The 22,084-nt window shown below is 40.4% G+C and overlaps 1 protein-coding gene across 4 annotated transcripts in view; it reads left to right on the forward strand.

Moving 5' to 3' along the window:
• TMED8 (transmembrane p24 trafficking protein family member 8) overlaps nt 1–22,084 on the forward strand; it is a 79,915-nt gene extending 57,831 nt beyond the window's left edge. For 2 of the 4 annotated variants that reach the window (XM_053601131.1, XM_053601133.1), the window contains 5 exons: nt 16–97; nt 10,709–10,838; nt 12,663–12,792; nt 13,300–13,605; nt 15,666–22,084. In XM_053601131.1, coding sequence (XP_053457106.1) covers nt 16–97; nt 10,709–10,838; nt 12,663–12,792; nt 13,300–13,605; nt 15,666–15,883 — 866 coding nt within the window. In that variant the 3' untranslated portion in view covers nt 15,884–22,084. The remainder of the gene's footprint in view (nt 1–15; nt 98–10,708; nt 10,839–12,662; nt 12,793–13,299; nt 13,606–15,665) is intronic. The other 2 variants (XM_053601132.1, XM_053601134.1) reach the window with 1 other exon arrangement.

Consider the following 22,084-nt stretch of genomic DNA (forward strand, 5'->3'; position numbering starts at 1 on the left):
TCTATGGTTTTCTAGAGAATGAAGATACAGAAAATACTAAGGGCGCTGCTCTGTTGACGTCTGGCTCTGAATCAGAACCTTGTTCCTCACCTCACAGGTAGGGACAAACAACTGCTTTGGATAAAATGCTTCCAGAGGTTTTGTCTTATGACATAAGGAATTGGTTAAAGAAGTAGGCAGTTACATTAAGGGGGAAGGCAGATTGAAGAGTATATGGTTTTGTCATTAATCAACTTCCAAGTGTTTTTAGGAGCAGTGTCAGATTTATTTCAAGTTATAAATTTTTCTTTCACTTTCGGAGAATAAAACTGTAACTAATAGTCTAGTGTAGTGCCCTCATTTATCTTTTCCTGAATACCATATTCAAGTGTTTGAAATAGATGCAAGAGAATATATATTTGGTTTTTACACATGAAATGTGTACAATCACACAATTGGAGTTTTTTTTTTATTAAATCATAGCTGTGTACATTAATGCGATCATGGGGCACCATACACTGGTTTTATAGACCATTTGACATATTTTCATCATACTGGTTAACATAGCCTTCCTGGCATTTTCTTAGGTATTGTGTTAAGACATTTATATTCTATGTTTACTAAGTTTCACATGTACCCTTGTAAAATGGAGGAGTTTTTTACTATGTAATTTTTCATAGTAAAAATGCATACATTTTTACATATGTGATTATGTAATATGTAAGATTAAACCATTATATGATCTTTAGGTTTTTATTTTTAATTTTCTTCTACGTCCATCTCATCCACCTACCATCATTGATATCAGAGTGTAAAACAGAAAGGGAAGAGTTGTACCGAGCCTAAAATGAATGGAAGCCATGAAACGTTAGTGGAATAATTAATGAACAGCCATATTTTGGAGAACTCAGATAATGGCATTGTAGTACAACTGCTCAGTTTATTGTACAGCTTTGTCCAGTAGAACTTATAGTTTCCATTCCCCATACAAAATTGATGGCTAGGGGATGTCAGGGTATTTAATGTGTTACTTCTTGAGTTCTATTTAGAAGATTTTTTTCTCTTACTTTTGTATATGAAATAATTCATATGATTAATATAATTAGAATATAGTAATAATGTAATAGCTAGTCTTCATTGAATGTTTCTCTATAATAATAAAAATAAAGTATCCACTTTGGGGAGGTTTGTTTTGTTTTTGAGATGAGGTCTTGCTACGTTGCCCAGGCTGGCCTTGAACTCCTAGGCACAAGTGATTCTCTGACCTCAGCCTCCCAAGTAGCTGGGACTATAGGCATGTGTGTTTGTTTTTCTCTTCTCTTTTTTGAAATAATTACTTTTATCAATATATATCTGTTTGCTAAATACTGTACTAAATGTTAAAATGCATTATCTCATTTAATCCTCATAACAATTCTAATAAGTATACGTACTCCTTTTTTTTAAGATAAGAGAAATGAGACAGTGAATTTAATAATTTGCCCAAGTTCACATAACTTTAGGTTTACTCCACTCTAGCAATAGAAGGTATTGAGTTCTATGCTTAGAGCTGCTAAGTTATTATCTACACAATCCTGTTAGAAGGCCCGGGGTTTGATTATTTGAGACACTTCATATTCCTTTTTTTTTTTGCAGTTTTTGGCTGGGGCTGGGTTTGAACCCACCACTTCTGGCATATGGGGCCAGCGCCCTACCCTTTTGAGCCACAGGCACCACCCAACACTTCATACTCTTATCAAGTCCCTGAGGAGAACTCCTTTCCATTCTTCCTGCCCCTATCTCTTTTCTGTACTTGTTGTTTCAAAGGATCTTTTTTTTTCATTTGAGACAGAGCCTCAAGCTGTTGCTCTGGGTAGAGTGCTGGGGCATCATAGCTCACAGCAACCTCGAACTCCTTGGCTCAAGTGATTCTCCTGCCTCCACCTCCCAAGTAGCTGGGACTACAGGCACCGCCACAATGCCTGGCTATTTTTTGGTTGCAGCCGTCATTGTTGTTTGATGGGCCTGGGCTGGATTTGAAGCCGCCAGCACAGGTGTATGTGGTTGGAGCCTTAGCCGCTTGAGCCACAGGCACCGAGCCTGTTTCAAAGGATCTTTGAGGGATAGATTTTGGCACAGAATCATTTTATCCTCCTAAGAGTAAATGATTTTTTTTTTTTTTTTAGCGAGAAACATAGATCATTCTTAGACAAAAGTTTTTATTTATTTTTTTTAATCTAGTGAGTGAAGAAAAAAATCTAGCAAATGTGACTCTTAAAGCTTAGTGCTTATGTTTTGTTTCTGTTAGAAATGGAAACAATACAACTTTCTATCTTTTCTAGCTGGCCAGCCTCTTCTTGCTCTTTAGGATGGCCTCCTTGCTCCAGGTCAGCACAAACCAGAAGGCTTAAAGTGGAAGTCTTTCCTTTACATGGCTTCAAGTGATTGATAATTTATCTTTCCCAAAATATCCTCTCCAGATCATAAAATTCTAATGTGAATATTAAATTTATATGGCTATTGCATATCCTGTTTCAGATGTTTTTGATTGTTAAACATTTTTTATTTCAGATTATGAAGAGGGTAGAAATGATTAGGTTACAATGTTTGCATTTGTTGGGTAAGGTCCCAGTTGTAGTTGTGTCTTGCACCCAGGAGGTGTGCCATATACCCTTACTATTATGCTCATTAGGTGACAGCAAACCAATCTCCCTCCATTTTCCCCCTTCTCCCAATTCGAATTGAATTGAATTGTTCTCTTGTGTGGGTGTGTATTAGTTTGTCTACTGGCTTCATATTAGTATTGACTACATTGGATTCTTGCTTTTCCATTCTTATGATACTTTACTAAGAAGAATGTGTTTTAATTTTTTTTTTTTCAATAAGGAGAATCATACTTGTTCAAAGTCCCATGCACAGAGGCAAAGAAGAGAATAAATTTTAGATAGTATACACAGTAAGGTTAAGCTAATGATTTGGTTGCATTGTTTTAGTCTCACTTGTTAGAAACAACAGTCTTATCCAAAAGTTCTCAAATAAAAATTAACTTACTGGGCGGCGCCTGTGGCTCAGTGAGTAGGGCGCCGGCCCCATATGCCGAGGGTGGCGGGTTCAAACCCAGCCCCGGCCAAACTGCAACAAAAAAATAGCCGGGCGTTGCGGCGGGCGCCTGTAGTCCCAGCTACTCGGGAGGCTGAGGCAAGAGAATCGCGTAAGCCCAAGAGTTAGAGGTTGCTGTGAGCCGTGTGACGCCACGGCACTCTACCCGAGGGCGGTACAGTGAGACTCTGTCTCTACAAAAGAAAAAAAAAAAAAATTAACTTACTTATTCGTTCAAAAAATATTTTTGTTAGCTAGGCTAGTGGCTTATACCTGTAGTCACAACTACTTGGAAGGCTGTGGCAGAAGGATTGCTTGAGCCTGGGAATTTGAGGTTGCAGTAAGCTATGATGATGCTACTGTACTCTAGCCCAGGCAACAGAGTGAGACCTTGTTTCAAAAATACATGTATTTGGGCGGGGCCTGTGGCTCAATGGGTAGGGCGCCGGTCCCATATGCCGGAGGTGGCGGGTTCAAGCCCAGCCCCGGCCAAAAAAAAAAAAAAAAAAAAAAATACATGTATTTTTGGGAGGTGTTTACTATTTATTAATTCAACAGACATTTATTGAGATCCTACTATGTACCTGGTACTATTCTAGGTACTGAAGGTATTCTAGGTATTCTAGGTACTGAAGATACCACAGTGAACAAAATAGTACAAGTCACTGTGGAGCTTATACTCTGAGGACAGAGGAAGACAGAAAACAAGAACACATTGTAGTTCATAGAATCTTAATTGCCATCAACTGTTAATATGTACTGATATTTAATGTACCACCAAGAAAGGAAAAAGTGCTTAAGACAGAGAAGTATACTAGGAGACCCCCACATGGAGCAGGGTCGCTTAAAAGCTTGTACCTTGAATGAAAAGATAGACAAAAAAAAAATACCTCCATACAGAAAAGGACAGCAGGGAAACTCAACTACCTCAAAGTTGGCACCGTGTAATGAGAGTGAAAATATCTACCCTGAGAATATGAACCACAAGTCAGTATGCTGTCCAAACGCACTCTGTCAGTGTCGTCTGAACAAAACCCTCAAGTAGAACTTAACTTCAAGTCATCGCAGGCTGGTAGCACTCCTGAGTACAGGCAGAAGCAAATGCAAATCTTCTGTGGGAGAAGGACTCAGTGTCAGTCCAGGCCCATGATCGTTTTAAGACATTTCATCTTTTAGTTGTGTTAAATAAAAACTAATGTTCCTTTTGAAATCAACAAAATATGGTTGCTATCATGTCAGGCAGTAATAAATGCAGTGAAGAACAATAAAGCTGGGTGAGGTGTAAAGAGCAACGAGGCCAGAGAGGGGTGAGCCATTTTATATGGCTTTAAAGGGTTCATGGAAAAGTGGAATTAAAAGATAAAAATATAGGGGCGGCGCCTGTGGCTCAGTACGTAAGGCGCCGGCCCCATATACCGAGGGTGGTGGGTTCAAACCCAGCCCCGGCCAAACTGCAATAAAAAAATAGCCGGGCGTTGTGGCAGGTGTCCATAGTCCCAGGTACTCAGGAGGCTGAGGCAAGAGAATCACCTAAGCCCAGGGGTTGGAGGTTGCTGTGAGCTGAGATGCCACGGCACTCTACCGAGGGTGACAAAGTGAGACTCTGTCTCTACAAAATATAAAAAAAAAATTAAAAAAAAAAAGATAAAAATATAAACTTTATTTCTTAATGTAAGTCCATCAAGTTCAAGACACTTTTGTAAGTGATGATACCAGCCATTTAGTCCATCTCTAAAGTACTGAGTGTCCTGGGAATTTAACCATGTCAGTGCAGTCTTTTTTTTTTTTTTACATTATTAACTGAAGAGAAATAGGTGCCTTTTATAGATTTCTTAAGATTAGGAAAGAGAAAGAAGTCAGAAGGAGCCAAATGAGGATAAAGTGGATGCCTAATAATTTTCCATCAAGACAGTCACAAAATTGCCCTTGTTTGGTGAGAGGAATGAGCAAGAACATTGTTGTGATGGAGAAGGACTCTCTGGTGAAACTTTTCTGGGTGTTTTTCCATTAAAGTTTTGGATAATTTTCTCAAAACACTATCATAATAAACAGATGTTATTGTTTTGTGGCCCCTGGAAAGTCAACAAGCAAAATACCATGAGCATCCCCCAAAACTCTTGTGATGGCCTTTGTCCTTGACTTGTCCACTTTTGCTATGACTGGACCACTCCCACTTCTTGGTAGCCGTTGAATTAATTGTGTTTTGTCTTCAGGATCCTACTGATAAAGCCAAGTCCCATTTCCTGTTACAATTCTTGGAAGAAATGTTTCCAGATTTGGATCCCACCTTTTAAAAATTTCCATTGAAAGAGGCTGGGCATGGTGGCTCATGCCTATAATCCTAGCACTCTGGGAGGCTGAGGCGGGTGGATTGCTTGAACTCATGAGTTTGAAACCAACCTGAGCAAAAGTGAAACCCCGTCTCTACAAAAAATAGAAAAACTGGGTGATACCTGTAGCTCAGTGGGTAGGGTACCAGCCGTATACACTCAGGCTGGTGGGTTCAAACCTGCCCAGGCCAGCTAAACAACAATGACAGCTACAACCAAAAAATAGCCGGGCGTTGTGGGAGGCACCTATAGTCCCAGCTACTTGGGAGGCTGAGGCAAGAGAATTGCTTAAGCTGTGAGCTATGACGTCATGGCGCTCTACCAAGGGCAACATAGTGAGACTCTGTCTCAAAAAAAAGAAAAAGAAAAAGGCAAGAGGATTGTTTGAGCCAAGAATTGGAGATTGCTGTAAGCTATGATGTGACAGCACTCTACCCATGGTGACAGCTTGAGACTCAGTCTCAAAAAAAATTTTTTTTTCCATTGACAGCCCTACTCTTGTCTGCAGCTGATCTGAGGGTATGGTTTTGCACCCATTGATGGAAATTTTTCTCAACTTTAATTTTTCAGTCATAATTGTGTGAGCTGAACTAATTGAGATGTCTGTGGTGTTGGTTATTGTTTTTGCTGTCATTTCAGTCCTCTTCAATTAGAACACAAACAAGATGAATTTTTTTCCTTGCAAATTGATGTGAATGATCTGCTATTGTAGGCATCATCTTCAACATCATCTTTTCCTTTTTTTTAGTAAAAAATTGAGACAGTCTCACTATGTCACCCTTGGTAGAGTATTGTGGTGTCACAGCTCACAGCAACCTCAAGCTCTTGGGCTTAAGTGATTCTCTTGCCTCAGCCTCCCAAGTAGCTGGGACTACAGGTGCCCACCACAACACCCGGCTATTTTTTTGTTGCAGTTGTCATTGTGTTTTTAGCTGGTCTGGGCCATGTTTGAACCCACCAGCCTTGCTGTATGTGGCTGGTGCCATAACCACTGTGCTATGGGCACCGAGCCAATCTTTTCCCTTCTTAAAATGAGTTATCCACTTGTGAATTGCTGATTGGCTTATAAGATTGTCCCCATAAACTTTTCATAAAGCACTCATGATTTCACTAATATTACACTCAAGTGTCATCATAAATTTAACATTTATTCTTGTTTCAATTTTAGCAGAATTCGTGTTGCTCTGACAGGGGCTCTTTTCAAACTGATGTCTTATTTTTCTTAGTGCCTCAAACTAGATCCTGGTTAGATATAACAAGTTAGTATGAGTTTACTTGAGGGCCAAAAAAATTTTAAATCCATGCATTTTTTTTTATAATACTTGTTTTCCATGAAGTCTTGGAAGAACCCTTGTATACGGACCTCTAGGAAACCTCTCAGCAGAAGCTTGAGGGAATGAAGCTATAAGTTAACTAGAGTAGAATTTCCCAGACAGAGGCTACAGCAAGCACAAAAACTTTTTTTTTTGTTGTCAACATATCACCATTTGTATTTTTTCTCAAAGCACAAAAACTTTTAATTTGGAGAGTGCTTGGGGAGGATGAAGGATCCTCTGTGAAGGATTCTGGAGGCCACTGTGGCTGGAGCAACATGGGCAAAGCAGTGTATTCAAAGTGACAAGGTCAGACTGCAAGGGGCTTTTAGGTCCTATGGGACAGGCATGGTTCCAGATACTGTGCATATAGAGGGAGTGAGACCCAGTCTCTACTACCAGACTTACCTTCTAGTAGAGAAGACCAATCATAAACAGTGTCAATAAACAAAAATGAACTGGGTTTAAGAGCATGAATATAGGTTCACAGCCTAGGCCAATTTACAATTTACACTGGATTACCGGAGTGACACTATAAAAATCAACAGTATCCCACAGCTTTGATTGTCATAGTAATCACCTTTTGTTCTGAGCTAGGTTAGAATTGTGGGGGTTTTTTTGTTGTTGTTTTGAGACAATCTCACTCTGTCGACCTGGCGTTGAGTGCCATGGCATCATCATAGCGCACAACAACCTCATACTCTTGGGCTCATACTCAAGTGATCCTCATGTCTCAGTTTCCCAAGTAGCTGGGACTACAGGTGCCTGCCACAACGCTCAGCTAATATTTTCTATTTTAGTAGAGGCGAGGTTTCACTCTTGCTCAGGCTGGTCTCAAACTCTTGAGCTCCCCACCACCACCTCGACCTCCGAGAGTGCTAGGATTACAGGCATGAACCACTGCACCTGGGCCAGGTTAGAGTGATTTGGATATTCCAAAAGATGGCTGATTTATCTGAAGAAGTAATTTATAAATTATGAGCGATTTTTCTTGGTTATGGTAAAAAAAAAAAGGAAAGAGAAAAAAAAATAGAGTCTAAAATAAAGCCTCCTTCTGGAGCGGCGCCTGTGGCTCAGTGTGTAGGGCGCCGGCCCCATATGCCGAAGGTGGCGGGTTCAAACCCAGCCCCGGCCAAACTGCAACCAAAAAATAGCCGGGCGTTGTGGCGGGCGCCTGTAGTCCCAGCTACTCGGGAGGCTGAGGCAAGAGAATCGCGGAAGCCCAAGAGTTAGAGGTTGCTGTGAGCTGTGTGACGCCACGGCACTCTACCCGAGTGTGGTACAGTGAGACTCTGTCTATACAAAAAAAAAAAGCCTCTTTGGGCGGCGCCTGTGGCTCAGTGAGTAGGGCGCCGGCCCCATATGCCGAGGGTGGCGGGTTCAAGCCCAGCCCCGGCCAAACTGCAACAAAAAATAGCTGGCTGTTGTGGCAGGTGTCTGTGGTCCTAGCTACTCAAGAGGCTGAGGCAAGAGAATTGCCTAAGCCCAGGAGTTGGAGGTTGCTATGAGCTGTGTGATGCAACGGCACTCTACCGAGGGCCATAAAGTGAGACTCTGTCTCTACAAAAAAAAAAAAAAAGAAAAGAAAGAAATTAAAACTGAAAAATTAAATTATAGTTATTCATTTAAAAACAGTAACAAACTCAATCCATGTTATAAATAACATGTGTTTAATTAAAAACAACTAATTTTCAAACCAAATAATGTATGATAAGAGAAACATTGTAAACTTTTTTGATGTCTGGCTTAATAAAAGACAGTGCTTCTGCTTCTGAATTCATTCTGTTGAGATAACACTCGGCATATAGTTTCTGGAAAATTCTACTGCATACTCTTGAGAAAATGAGAACGAAAAGAGAGAGATATATTAATATGTAATATTTTATTTAGTATTATTATGAAAATGTTTGGATTTCACAAATCTCCCTCAAGGGTCCTAACAACCCCAAGGGTTCATGGACCATACTTTGATAACCACTGCTCAAAAAAGTCCACGTCACTTTTTATGGGCAACAGATTTCCAAGAGGCTTGGGGATATTGTGCTACAACCCTGGCACTAAAATTATTTTCTCCTCTCTCTGAAGCCAGGGAAATAGAAGAGAGCATAAATCCTTCCCTTGCCTCTTTAAAAATCAGCTATTCACACAGTTGTGTTTAAGTCATTGGGGTAGTCGATTAATATGCTTTAAAAGGGAGAAAAAGTGAATAGATATGTTAGTGAACTAGAATAGGGTATGAAATGGAACTGCTGAAAGACTTTGCCCCTGGGGTAACTGTAGAGTGGAGTACCCTGCTGATAATTTGTACTTCCTTTGTTTGGGTGATCTATCTCTTTGGAGAGGCTGCTTCCCTTTCCTTTTATTTAGTGGTCTTGTAGAACCTAACTGGAATTCTAACTCTTCTTTTGTTGAAATTCTGTGGGAGCAGTGGGCTGGAGGATCATCGGAGCTCAGGAGTTCAAGACCCAGCCTGAGCAAGAGCGAGACCCCATCTCTACTAAAATAGAAAACAAAACAAAACTAGCAGGGGGTTGTGGCAAGTGCCTGTAATCCCAGCTACTTGAGAGGCTGAGGCAAGAGGATTGCTTGAACCCAGGAGTTTGAGGTTACTGTGAGCTGTGACACCAGGATACTCTACCCAGGGCAACAGAGTGAGACTCTTGTCTCCAAAAAAAAGAGAAAGAGAGAGAAATTCTGTGTGGAGCAAATGATATGGGCCCCAGAGTGAGGAATAAAGTTAACTCAACAGAAGCAGAGAGTAGAATGGTGGTTAGTAAGGGTGGAGGGTGAGATGATGAGATGTCTGTCAAATAGCACAAGGATTCAGTTGGGAGGAAAAAGTTCTGGAAATCTTTGCACAGCATGGTGACTGTAGTTAATAATAATGTATTGTGTACCTGAAAATGGCTAAGAGAGTACATTTTAAATGTTTCACCGTAAGGAAATAAAGGTGTTATTAATTACAAGCAGTCTCTGGGATACAAATTCTTAAGTTAAATTTGTATATAAGGTACCTATTATTACCTGTAGGAGTATCCATTTGTAAGTGTGAGTCATAAGTCAGTTGGATGTTTGTATCTTGGGGACTGCTTTGTGTATATAATTTCACAATGTATACATATAAGAAAACAGTACATGGTACACTATAAATATATGTAGTTTGCCAAAAATATGTACACATTTTAAGGAAGGAAAAAACTTAAAATTGTAATGCTCAAGTTACGTTTGACTTATGCAATTACAAGAGATACAAGATACAATATACAGGATCACAAATTTTATTCGTATACATAGAGAATTAAAATTTTAATAGTTTTTTTCTTTCTTAAAATATGTATATTTTGGAGCGCCCTCCATATATATAATTTTTGTCTGTCAATTAAAATAAATAAATGATACAATCACAACAATGAAAACCAGACCTGCAGCCCATCTCAGGTGATTTGAGCTATGTGGTTGGTTTTTGTTTGTTTGTTTGTTTGTTTTGAGACAGAGTATCATTATGTTGTCCTTGGTAGAGAGCTGTGCTATCACAGCTCACAGCAACCTCAAACTCTTGGGCTTAAGAGATTCTCTTGCCTCAGCTTCCCAAGTACCTGGGACTATAGGCACCCACCACAACGCCCAGCTATTTTTTTTTTTTTTTTGTAGTTGTTAATTGTTGTTTAGGAGGCCTGGGCTGGGTTTGAACCCACCAGCCCCCGTATATGTGGCTGGAGCCCTAACCACTGAGGTATGGGCACAGAGCCAGCTATGTGGGTTTTTTTCATGACTCTCAGATTCCTAGGACCTGGCTTTGTCCATCTGTGTGCCCTTAGACATTGTGTCTGCTTTACAGTGGGCCAGTTCAGGCCTTGGCAGTGGTCTGCTAAAGTTACAGTAGACCTAAATGCCAGGGGAAGAAAAGGGTGGGGGTGTCCTTTGAATATTGTTTTATTTCAGAGTTTTTCCAGGACACTTGTGACTTTTCAAAGAACCCTAGATTGACATGATCTCTTCCTCTGAGAGGCCACAGATGGTATCTCCGGTAAGTAAGGATGCCACAGAAGAACTGCAGAAAGCAGCTGGTGCCTTGGAGACTCAGGCATTGGTGGAACAGGATTTGCTGACTACAGACCAGGCCCAGGTCCTCAATGAGGTACGGAGAATATTCTGGCTCTCTTATAAGAGGAGGGGTTTATGGCACCAGAATGTAGATACCTAACAGATGGGTTGGAATTAGAAACCCCTGTGAGGAGAGGTCCCAGAATTCTCTCTTTGCTCCCTTTAGAGCATCTCATTTTTAATTATTTGGACAATGATTATTTGTATCTCTCACAGGGCAATTATCATTGTAATAGCAGAAGGCAACCAGTATTCTGCAGCTATGCAAAAAATGAAGTGTTAGAATGAATGTTCATGTATTCCCTAAAATCCTTATGATGTGAGGAGCTGAAGTGATTGGACTGTGTTTTAGCCTTACTTTTCTAGTGATAGATATACTCAGTATTAATGGTAAAGATTTTGTAGAAGTGGTACTAATGTAGTGGTCCCCCTGCCATGGAGGTCTGGGAGATAGGGATTGTTTGTTCATTATTATTAAGAGCATATGTGATATAATAACAATTGGTATTAGTGACATTTAATAATTATAACAATTAAAATAGCACCAAGCATTACAATTACATTTGTATAAATGAGGAAACTGAGACTAAGCTATTAGTGACTTTACTAAAGCTATGCAGCTAATAAGTTGCAAACTAAACCTTTTGTTTAGTATTTTGCAAAAGAAAGGATTCATTTAAGCACACCTAGCCAAAGTCTGATTTACTTTATTTAGAGGTGGAGATAAGAACTAGAAGGTTTGTTCTTCAGAAACAGATATAGTGAGAATAACATCCTGGAAGGATTACAACAAACTTTATTTTTTTTTTTCTGGAAAATACAATTCCAATCTCTTAATTGGATTGCTGACTCACTAATGTGCTCTCTTCTGTGGACAGTTGATACAGATTTCTTGTTGAGTTGCCTGCCAACTGTTCGGAGAAGGGGCAGGAAATTAAGGCATAATAGCACGAAACCAGGGACACTAATCTGAGTGATTTGAAGGGACACCTACCAGGGAGTAACTGCAGACTCCTGCTTGGGTTTGAATATCAAATGCCATTTGTATTCTTCCATGCAGGCCAAACATCTGACAGCAAATGTGCTTTTTAAATGCAAGTCCGGGGGCTAGTCTAATGTGAAATTCTGATATTTATAGAACACTACTATTGACATAGAGACTGAAACAACCTGTAGCCTGAGGTGGGCCATGGATGAGAGAGGGAAACAGAGAGAGAGAGACTATAAACCAGATTCTCTCTCTGCAGTGCCTTGGAGAATTGATTGAAAGTGATGTATAAGTAACCATTGAGTGGGGATTGCAGCAGGAGGATGTGTGGCAGAGTAGGAGTTGAATTAAACCACAGGTGCAAGAGCTGTCTTGAAAGGAGCCATGGGGAGGTACTGTGCAGGTGAGATGAGATCGAGGCAAGGCCCAGAAACACCAGTGATACAAAAGGCAGTTGCAAGCTGGGAGGATATTTGTAGGCCAGGATTTTATAAAGAGTCTAGAGTGGGGAAAAGTGCTTAAGGTAGGAAAGAATAAGAAAGAATTTTTAAACTAGGGAACTTTTGGCAGCATTAAAAAATTAGTAAAATCGATTAGCAACTTGTACTTGGAAAAAAGAGAAAGAATGTTGGGCGGTGCCTGTGGCTCAAAGGGGTGGGACACCGGCCCCATATGCCGGAGGTGGCGGGTTCAAACCCAGCCCTAGCCAGAAACTGCAAAAAAAAAAAAAAAAAAAAAAGAGAGAGAAAGAATGTTGACTAGCATGTGAAGCTTTGAATTTGGATAGTAGAAGTGTTAGAATGGGGTGGAGGAGGCAGTCTTCATTTGGAAAAGGGCTAATTGGAATCTGCCACTCTAATATGTCCTTAGCAGATGCCCAAGTATCAAGTTCCACAAAGGTCTGGGGACATCGTTATGATCCAGTCTGAGCATACGGGAGCTATAGACATTATTTCAGCTGATTTGGAATCTGCAGATCTTCTGGGGGACCACAGGAAAGGTAAGACCTTTAGCAGTATAGAAGGTGGGCTTTTCTTTCCAATAGACAAGTAAAAGCAGACAGGCAGACAGAAGGAACGTAAGAAAATGACTTGTGAGGCTCGGTGCCTGCTGCTCAGTGGCTAGGGCACCAGCCACATACACTGGAGCTGGCAGATTCGAATCCAGCCCGGGCCTGCCAAACAACAATGACAACTACAACCAAAAAATAGCCAGGTGTTGTGGTGGGCGCCTGTAGTCCCAGCTAGTTGGGAGGCTGAGGCAGGAGAATCACTTAAGCCCAAGAGTTTGAGGTTGCTGTGACCTGTGACGCTACAGCACTCTATCGAGGGCGACAGCTTGAGACTTTGTCTCAAAAAAAAAAAAAAAAAAGTAAGAAAAAAATGACTTGTGAAAGAAGTCAGAGAAGCCAGCAGAAAGCATGTCTCTGTGCTGAACTCCCCACTAAAATGGCAGGGGTGCCAGCCTTTCCTATTGGTTTTTAGTATTAAGCTGCCTGTCCTTTCAGTCTCACCACCTCTAATGGCTCCTCCGTGCATCTGGACCTTTGCCAAGGTGAAGGAGTTCAAAAGCAAGCTGGGCAAAGAGAAGAACAGCCGTCTGGTGGTGAAGCGGGGCGAGGTGGTGACTATCAGGGTACCTACCCACCCAGAAGGGAAGCGTGTCTGCTGGGAGTTTGCAACTGATGACTATGACATTGGCTTTGGAGTTTATTTTGACTGGACCCCTGTAACCAGCACTGACATAACTGTGCAGGTCAGTGATTCCAGTGAGGATGAGGATGAAGAAGAGGAAGAGGAGGAAGAGATTGAAGGTAAGTTTAATATAACTCACGGGTTGGTTTTTTTTTCCTTTTGGTTTTTTTCTCAACCTCATTTCTGATCACCACTTCCTGAATTATACTACTCCGTCTTTTTCCTTAGAATGCAGATGGGAAATCCAGTAGCAGTGTGGGTGAGGAATTCAGCCTGTGGGCTCAATTGAGCGGTATAGGCCCAAGTCAGACCCTTAAGAGAACCTTCTGGTGGGGTTAGCAGTAACACCTTAGTTGAAAGCTTCTTTTCCTTTAATTAGTATCTCACTGTTTTCCCAACATCTTCTGTGGGGAGAGAGTATATAGGATGGGGCAAGGAAAGGGTCGAGTCCGTGCTGCTGGATATAGAGGCAGGGTTTTTTAGATTGCATGTGAACCTGAGATTCTTATATCTCTCTTAGTTTTGGGATATTTATTCTTGGCCTGAAACCAAACCTAGTGATTACAGTTTGCAAAAGGTCTCCATTTTCTTCCTATTCCAAACCATCATAGCTGGCTGACTACTGATTGCTTCTTCATGCACAGAGCAGTTTTAAAAGTACTTTCTGTGCTCCATTCTAGTTGTTATACTCAGATGTCTACTCAGAATGGCCCAGAGGCATTTTGGGGGGGTACAGTAAGAATAAGTTCTAAGTATTAGTCTTATTTCTTGATTTTCTTACGTAACCTTAAAATCAATCCCTTATCATTTGAGCCCGGGAGTTTTAGGTTGCAGTGAGCTATGATTGTGCCACTTCACTCCAATATGGGTGACAGACCTCCTATCGCTAAAAATAGAATAAAATAAAAATCTTGGCTTGGCATCTGTAGCAGCGCCAGCCACATAAACCAAGGGTAGTGGGTTTGAACCCAGCCCGGGCTAGCTAAAAAACAACAACAGTGATAACTGCAATAAAAAATAGCCAGGCGTTGTGGCAGGTGCCTATAGTCCCAGCTACTTGGGAGTCTGAGGCAAGAGAATCGCTTAAGCCCAAGAGTTGGAAGTTGCTATGAGCTATGACGCCACGGCACTCTTACCATGGTGACATAGTGAAACTCTGTCTCAATAATAATAATAATAATAATAAATAAAATAAAAATCAGTCCCTTAACTTACGTCTTCATAGACAAGACTGGACTGGGTGTGGTGGTTCACGCCTATAATCCTAGCACTCTGGGAGGCTGAGGCAAGAAGATTGCTTGAGCTCAGGAGTTCAAGACCAGCTGAACAAGAGTCAGACCCTGTCTCTACAAAAAAACAAAGAAATAGAAAAAATAAGGCAGGCATGGTGGCATATGAGGCTGAGGCAGGAGATCACTTGGGCCCTGGAGTTTGAGGCTACAGTGAGCTATGATGATGCCCCTGCAGTCTAGCCCAGATAACAGAGCAAGACCTTATTTCAAAAAAGAAGAAAAGAAAAAAGGAAAAGCAAGTCTGTAGGGAAACCTATAGGTATTTATGAAAGAGGTAAACTTTGTATCTTACTTGCTACTTTTTAGAAAGCCAAGTTGACGTGTTAGAGTCTTACTGTACAGCATGTTTATCTGCATTTCCTACTTCTGTTAGCTGGTCCTTTTGCCTATTGAATGAAAGAATATCAAGATCTTTCCTTCTAAATATCTCTTTCTCCCCTCAGCAATGTCCAGATGCTTGTGGAACTAGGAAGACCTAGCTCCTATCAGGCTAAATCATTGTTTTTCAATGGAGACATTACTGGCATTTCTTTGTTAAAGTGTAGGTATTATCCTGATTTTAGCACTCCCGGACCCTTAGGTTACTAACTACCAATATCACTTAGTAGTCACTATGATGACCAAAAAGACCACCAACATTGGGCGGTGCCTGTGGCTCAAGGAGTAGGGCACCGGTCCCATATGCCAGAGGTGGCGGGTTCAAACCCAGCCCCGGCCAAAAACCACAAAAAAAAAAAAGACCACCGACATTAAATGCCTGCAGGAGGGCAACAGGTTCTCCCCTTTGTGAAAGCCACTGGGTTACCTGGTCCTTCCTCTAACCTTCAGGTAGGACTTAATTAGTCTCTGAACTCATATCCAAACACTCTACCATTTTCCTCTTGCAGAACCTGTTCCAGTTGGAGATGTGGAGAGAGGCTCCAGGAGTTCCCTGCGGGGTCGCTACGGGGAGGTCATGCCTGTGTACCGGCGGGACAGCCACCGAGATGTGCAGGCTGGCAGCCACGACTACCCTGGCGAGGGCATCTACCTGCTCAAGTTCGACAACTCCTATTCCCTGCTACGCAACAAGACTCTCTACTTCCACGTCTATTATACTAGCTGAAGAGCCTCTGGGACAGGGGGCAGGCTGTATTTGCTGGCTGAAGCAAGCTGCCAGCTGGTCCTCTTATTTGGGATAGGCAAGAGCTAAAAGTACAGCATGAGGCTTCTGAGCCTCATGGCCTGTCCGGTGTGCCTGACTGTTGACCCTACATAGCTTTTTCCCTTCTTGGCTTCTTCGGGTGGTGGTGTAGTGCTCCTGTTCCGTGGTCCCTCACTTGTGCTCTTCTTGGTTCAGATCCAGCAAAATCCCTCTGTAAAGGTACCTATTAGGCACAAGCCTAAAAGGAAGTAGAATGTTGTCTTTTAAATATAGATTTGTTGGGGTGGCCACCTGTGGCTCAAGGAGTAAGGCACTGGCCCCATATACCAGAGGTGGCAGGTTCAAATCTGGCCCTTGGCCAAATAAAAATAGATGCGTTTTGGTACAAGTTTTATCATTCAGATTGCTGCTGTCGCCTTTCCCAGAGATCTTACTGCTGATGCATTTAATGGTATCCACTCTCTTTACTTTTTGAGGTGCCAGAAGAGGGAAAAGCACATTGTCCATGAGGGACCCCAGTCTCTTGGATGGAGAAAGCTCTGTCCAGCCTCTTAACCACTGCCATATTCCTGCCTGCTGGTTATTCTTGGTCTCTGCATAGGCTGGGAGACCTCACTGCCTTTGGAAGGATATTATTATTCCTGATGGTTAGATGCCTTGTCTTTTCTCTTTCCTAAGTCTTTGTTATTGCCATTACAGCAAGAACTTTTCATGCAATCTAAAGTGATGATCAGTGTAACCGAGATATTCTGGAAAGAAAAACTGCCTCATTATTTCCTGTTCCAAGAGTTAGTTTCCCTTCCCTGGGGGACTGGCAGTCAAAGTGGATAGGGTAGAAACTAGGTACTGAGTTGATCTCAGAACCCATGTCTTTGAAAGTTATGTTATTAATTATTTTTTTTGTATAATCAAAGAAGAAAGGGTATACTTTGTGAGAGATTTTAAAAAAAAACACTCCAGATTTCCCACAACCTTTTTTTTTTTTTTTTTTGTCTTTAGAGCAGGCGCGTTATTAGAATTTTGCTTTGGAACCAAATGCAGTGAAATCTAATCAGGTTTCCAGTGGGTTTCTTGTATTGAGGGCTTAAAGCTTTTGGTGTTTAGAGTTCCTTAGGAAAGATGATAATGAAGCTTCACTGTTGCTGCTGATTGTATTTGTTCTTCATTGACCAAAGCTTGCATTTCCCTGGTGACAGCCTTCCCCACTCTACTAAGCCGGATGCCCTGCAGGGCCACATAATGCAAGTGGTGCTGTAGCCAGTGGTCATCAGGGCACTAGGTGCTGGGCCTCAGGTGGAGAAGGAGAATGAAATGAGACCTCAGCGCTTGTCTGTCCCTTGTTTTTTATTCCTTAGTCTGTTACTGCCTCCAGATTTTGAGGAATAATTAGATTTATTTATTACTTTATTTATTATTTTTTTTTTAGCACATTTCATTTTGCCCCTGAAACAGTTTCCATCTGTTTCTCAGAAAGCTTCTCATCTGTTCTGAGCCACAGAAGCCACCTCTTCTATAGTGTTAAAGATAATAATTTCAGGAGAATTTGGGAAGTGATAACCTTCCATTTCTGAGAGTCAATCCTATGATGCTTGGGGAGGAGTCTCAGACTCTAGAGATAGAGGATGCCAATTCTACCCATGTTTAGGGTACAGCCCAGCATTCCTTGGAAGGAATTCTAAGTTGTGAGGGAATTGGCTCATTCACTGGGGATTGAGAGTAGAGGAATTGCCTAGCCAATCAGAGATATCCTGTGATTCTAGGATTTCAGAGTCCTTTGCCTCCTCCAAGGAGGCACCTTTTCGATGCCTCCTTTGACTCACTCCTCCCACCCCACCTCTCCTCCCTCCAGTATCAGTAAATCAAAGAACAGAACCCCTCCCAGTAGGGCTGCAGTAGCATCTACAATATGAACAAAGGGTAATACGTCCTGCCCCTTCTATTTTCCTGGGAGCAGGATAGGATGTTGTGGATTGCCATAGGATTCCCATTCCCTGAGCAGCATCATACCTCCATTATTTTATATTTGCAAATGTGTTTTGTAGAGAATTACACTGGCCCAAATTTCTATGCCTTGTTAAGAAGTTATTTTAGTGACTGTCTATTTAGGCAGCAAAAAGCAAACTTGCCATATATCATCCCATCAGATAGCTGAGATTTCATCATTGAAGTTGATCATGCCTTAGCTAATAATATAATATTTGTAAAATAATTTTGTACTGAGCTATTTTCTAGTCAGCTAAAGGCTTGATAATTTTTCTTGTTTATTCTTAACTTCTCATTTTCTCTCCAAATGGAGCCGTCAGGTCATACATAGCAAACTCCCAAGGGTAACATTTATTCACTTACTATTTATCATTTATTTTTGCCATAAGATTTTCTTTGATTAGTTTCTTTGGAATCCTAGTTTGTTGCATCACAGAAGCCTGAGGGGTGTGTTCCCCTTGCCTCTGTGTGGCTGTTACTGTCAGGTCACTTTTTAAGTCCTAGGTATTGTTACATTTCATTCTATATTGGTTTTCTACCAACTGTCAGGTTTCTTTGTTGCATTGTCACAAAATAACTAAATGAAAATATTTTCACTGTCTAATCATTTATTATTCTCATATTAAATTTCTGAAATAATTGAAATTTAGGGGACAAAATTTTATACTGAAGCACAGTATAATTACTGAGAACTCATAGCTTTCCTCAGTCTCTCCCTGTCCAAGTTTATAGAACCAAACAATGAAATGAAAAGCATTTATGGGCAGTGCCTATGGCTCAGTGAGTAGGGCGCCCCATATACTAAAGGTGGTGGGTTCAAACCTCAGCCCTGGCCAAACTGCAACAAAAAAATAGCCAGGCATTGTGGCAGGCGCCTGTAGTCCCAGCTACTCGGGAGGCTGAGGCAGGAGAATCGCCTAAACCCAGGAGTTGGAGGTTGCTGTGAGCTGTGATGCCATGGAATTCTACCGAGGGCGATAAAGTGAGACTCTGTCTCTATAAATAATAAACCAAAAGAAAGAAAGAAAAGCATTTGCTTTCACCCTCACTCCTTCTCTAGAGCACAAATAATATTAACAAACAATTGAAAGAAAGTGCTGCGTTGTAGGGGAGAGATTGAAATTCTCTGTGCAGAAGAGCCAAGTTCTTCAATTTTTTTAGTTCGTTTAGTTTTACTATTTTATTGAGAAATAGGGCTTTTAGAAAGGAAGGGATTGTTTAAAGTTTTTTCCAGCGCTTTATTGTGAAAATTTTTCACCAAATAGAAAACTTACAAAGAAGCGTACACACACACACACCACGTTGATTTAATTTAAAATTAATAACTGCCAATGTTTAAACAAAGATGATGCTAACATTCTGTTCCTTTTGACAAGTGTCTAATTAGAGAATGTTCCCTACACAGACAACATCAGCTCTTCTAGGTCAGAGAGCCCTTGATTTTCAACAGACCTATTTCATTCAACATGGATTACATGGAAGGTGGTCTTCATAAAATTTTTTTTTGGTTTTCATCTTTCAAAACTCATACTTTATTCCCTCTTCTCTCAGGCCATGATTTCTGCTCTGCTCTTTTCTAACTGGTATGTCACTGTGAGGGTAATTGTGAAGCTGCTCTGGAAGGGCTCTAATTCTAATCTCTTGCTTTATGACTCATCCTCAGGACTATGAAAATTGTAAAACTCAATCCTCAGATAACATGTAGCTTTATAGTAGAAGTAGGTAACAACTTGAAATTAGACCTTTCTTAGTTATTTTTTTCTTAATGAATTGATACATGCACTTTAAAAATATTGTTTATTATCTATTGTTTAGGAAAGAAAAACTCAGACTTTTAAAAAAGTGTATATTGTTCCATTATAATATGTATATGGAGGAGTTAAAACTGAAATCTGTCTTATATTAATCAGTGGGATTAGATATTATTGTAAAACTTATAACCTATAGAAAATATCTGAGTTTAAATTCTTGATGAGCCCTATCCAATCCTTCTTAGAGAGAATTAGATGAAACCTAAATCCTAAAGTCTGTTTTTATTAATATATTTATTTGTTAAGATCACTTCTCTGCAAAAGGTTGCCTTTTAACCCTAGAGTCTGTGGTTCCAAGGTATGGCATTGAATGACTTTTAATATTTACATAAAAGACTACTGTTTAGGGGACGGCAAAGGAAGGGCATGAGTTAAATAGTTTTGTGCTGCTTTTTGAAAATTGATAGCAAGGAGTGAAAACAGAATAAAATTAGTGGGTGGGTGGAAGTATGGGGGAAAGTAAAGCTATTGAATATATCCTAGAATTTTGCTCAGAAATCACTGCTCCCTCTGAAGTGTTTCATTGTCCTTGCTTAAACCAGTAAGTCCCCAGAGAACCCTTTCTATTTGAATTTCTTGTCTCTAAGCTGCAAAAACACAATTTATTACCTAAAGCCTGTGATAGTGGGACTCATTTACAAATAGTCTTTCCTCACAAACTAAGTCCAAAGGCAAGACATTGGCTTTGAAATTATTGGTAGTCCTAGTCACAATGATCTGATTTCTACTATATGTATGTTAATTTCTTTTAGGCCCCAGGCATCTGAACCAGAATTAATTTCATGGCTTTGCATCATTCTAAGATCTGATGACAGGGTGCCCTAGAAATTTAGAGATACATGCTTCTCTATTAAATCCCGTGTGTTCTATCATTTTAAGCGGTAGTTTTGGCTTACCTGGAAGTAAAATAATGTATATGAAATGACTTGCAGAGGACAAAGTATATTTTCTAAAATTCTAATAAAGGATCATGAACCATTCTGAAGTTTTAGTTTGAAATACATATTACAGTATATGCTATTCTTGAAGAGCTTTAATTTGCAATTCAAGGGGCTCTCTTCCTGACTCTTCATCACTCAGGGCTGAAAAACTTAGTCTGTAATGTTCCTTGCTATTGGTTGTTACTGTTGCTTCTTAGGTCCTGGCTGAGAATAATCTGGAAAACATTATCTTAATTCCTTCTCTCATGTCCTAAACAGTACATTTTACTAAGAAATTCTATATTAGAAATTTGTATTCATGTCTAATTCTGAGATTATTATGCTATAAGTGAATTAGCTTTCATTTAATCAAGCTCAGTTATTTCCGTGTAGCCATGTTAAAGAGCAAGTAAAGAGCTCATGCTTTATTCCTTCTCTCAGGCCATGATTTCTGCTCTGCTCTTTTCTAAATGGTATGTCACTGTGAGGGTAATTGTGAAGCTGCTCTGGAAGAGCTCTAATTCTAATCTCTTGCCTCCTGGAGAGAGCAATCCTAAACTGTGACTCTGGAATACTCGTTTTCCCTTAATAATGAAGAGAATTGAGCCACACAAAGTGGGATGCACCTCTGGTCCCAGGTACATGGGAGCCTGCCTGAGGTGGAAGGATCAGTTGTTTTAGGCCAGTTTTTGTAACATAGTGAGAACTTGTCTCTAAAAATAAATAACTGATTAAATAAATACATAATGGGAAGTGTTTTGAAATTCTCAGAAGAAAGCTGCTTTGTAATCCAAGTGATGGACTGTAAGAAAGCCAAATTTTGGGTAAGGATAATTGGAGTGAAGGGAGGTGCTTGAAGATTTCCTGTTTAATGCCAAGTAGCTTATATTTCTGAAGGGCCTTTGGTACCATGTACTCAGATTAATCAGTTGACTGAAGGATGATCATGTTTTCTTGTTAAATATTTAAGCAGTTGGCAACCACGAAGACACTCTTTCCTTACAGTTCTATATCATACACTGATGCTGACATTCCAAAAAGGGGTCTGGAAGGGAAACCATGCCACTGTTTTGTCTTTTTCTTTAAAATACAAAAATACCCCAGCTAGTCATTTATTATAGTCAACTTGTTTTCCACATTCCCTATGACGAGAAATGCTGTCAACATCTCATCTCCATGATTTCTAATTTAAAGAGCTCTGTACCAAATTGTTAACTTAATGCTTATGTCCTGCTGAGTGGTTTTTCTTTTAAAATACCATATTTTATCACCTTGTGGCACTGAACGTGTTGCTGTGGTACTGATGATCCTGAGCTATGGTTCTTTAAATAGCTTGGTTCTTGTGTTTTTATATTATGTAACAGTTTTGTGATGCTTTTTGTGCATTCTTTGTCTTCTCTTCTAAGTTTTGAAATCTGTCTAAATAAACTTTTTCACTATGCACCTGG

This window comes from Nycticebus coucang, chromosome 9 (genome assembly GCF_027406575.1).
Source record: "Nycticebus coucang isolate mNycCou1 chromosome 9, mNycCou1.pri, whole genome shotgun sequence".
In the NCBI taxonomy this organism is placed as follows: Eukaryota; Metazoa; Chordata; class Mammalia; order Primates; family Lorisidae; genus Nycticebus; species Nycticebus coucang.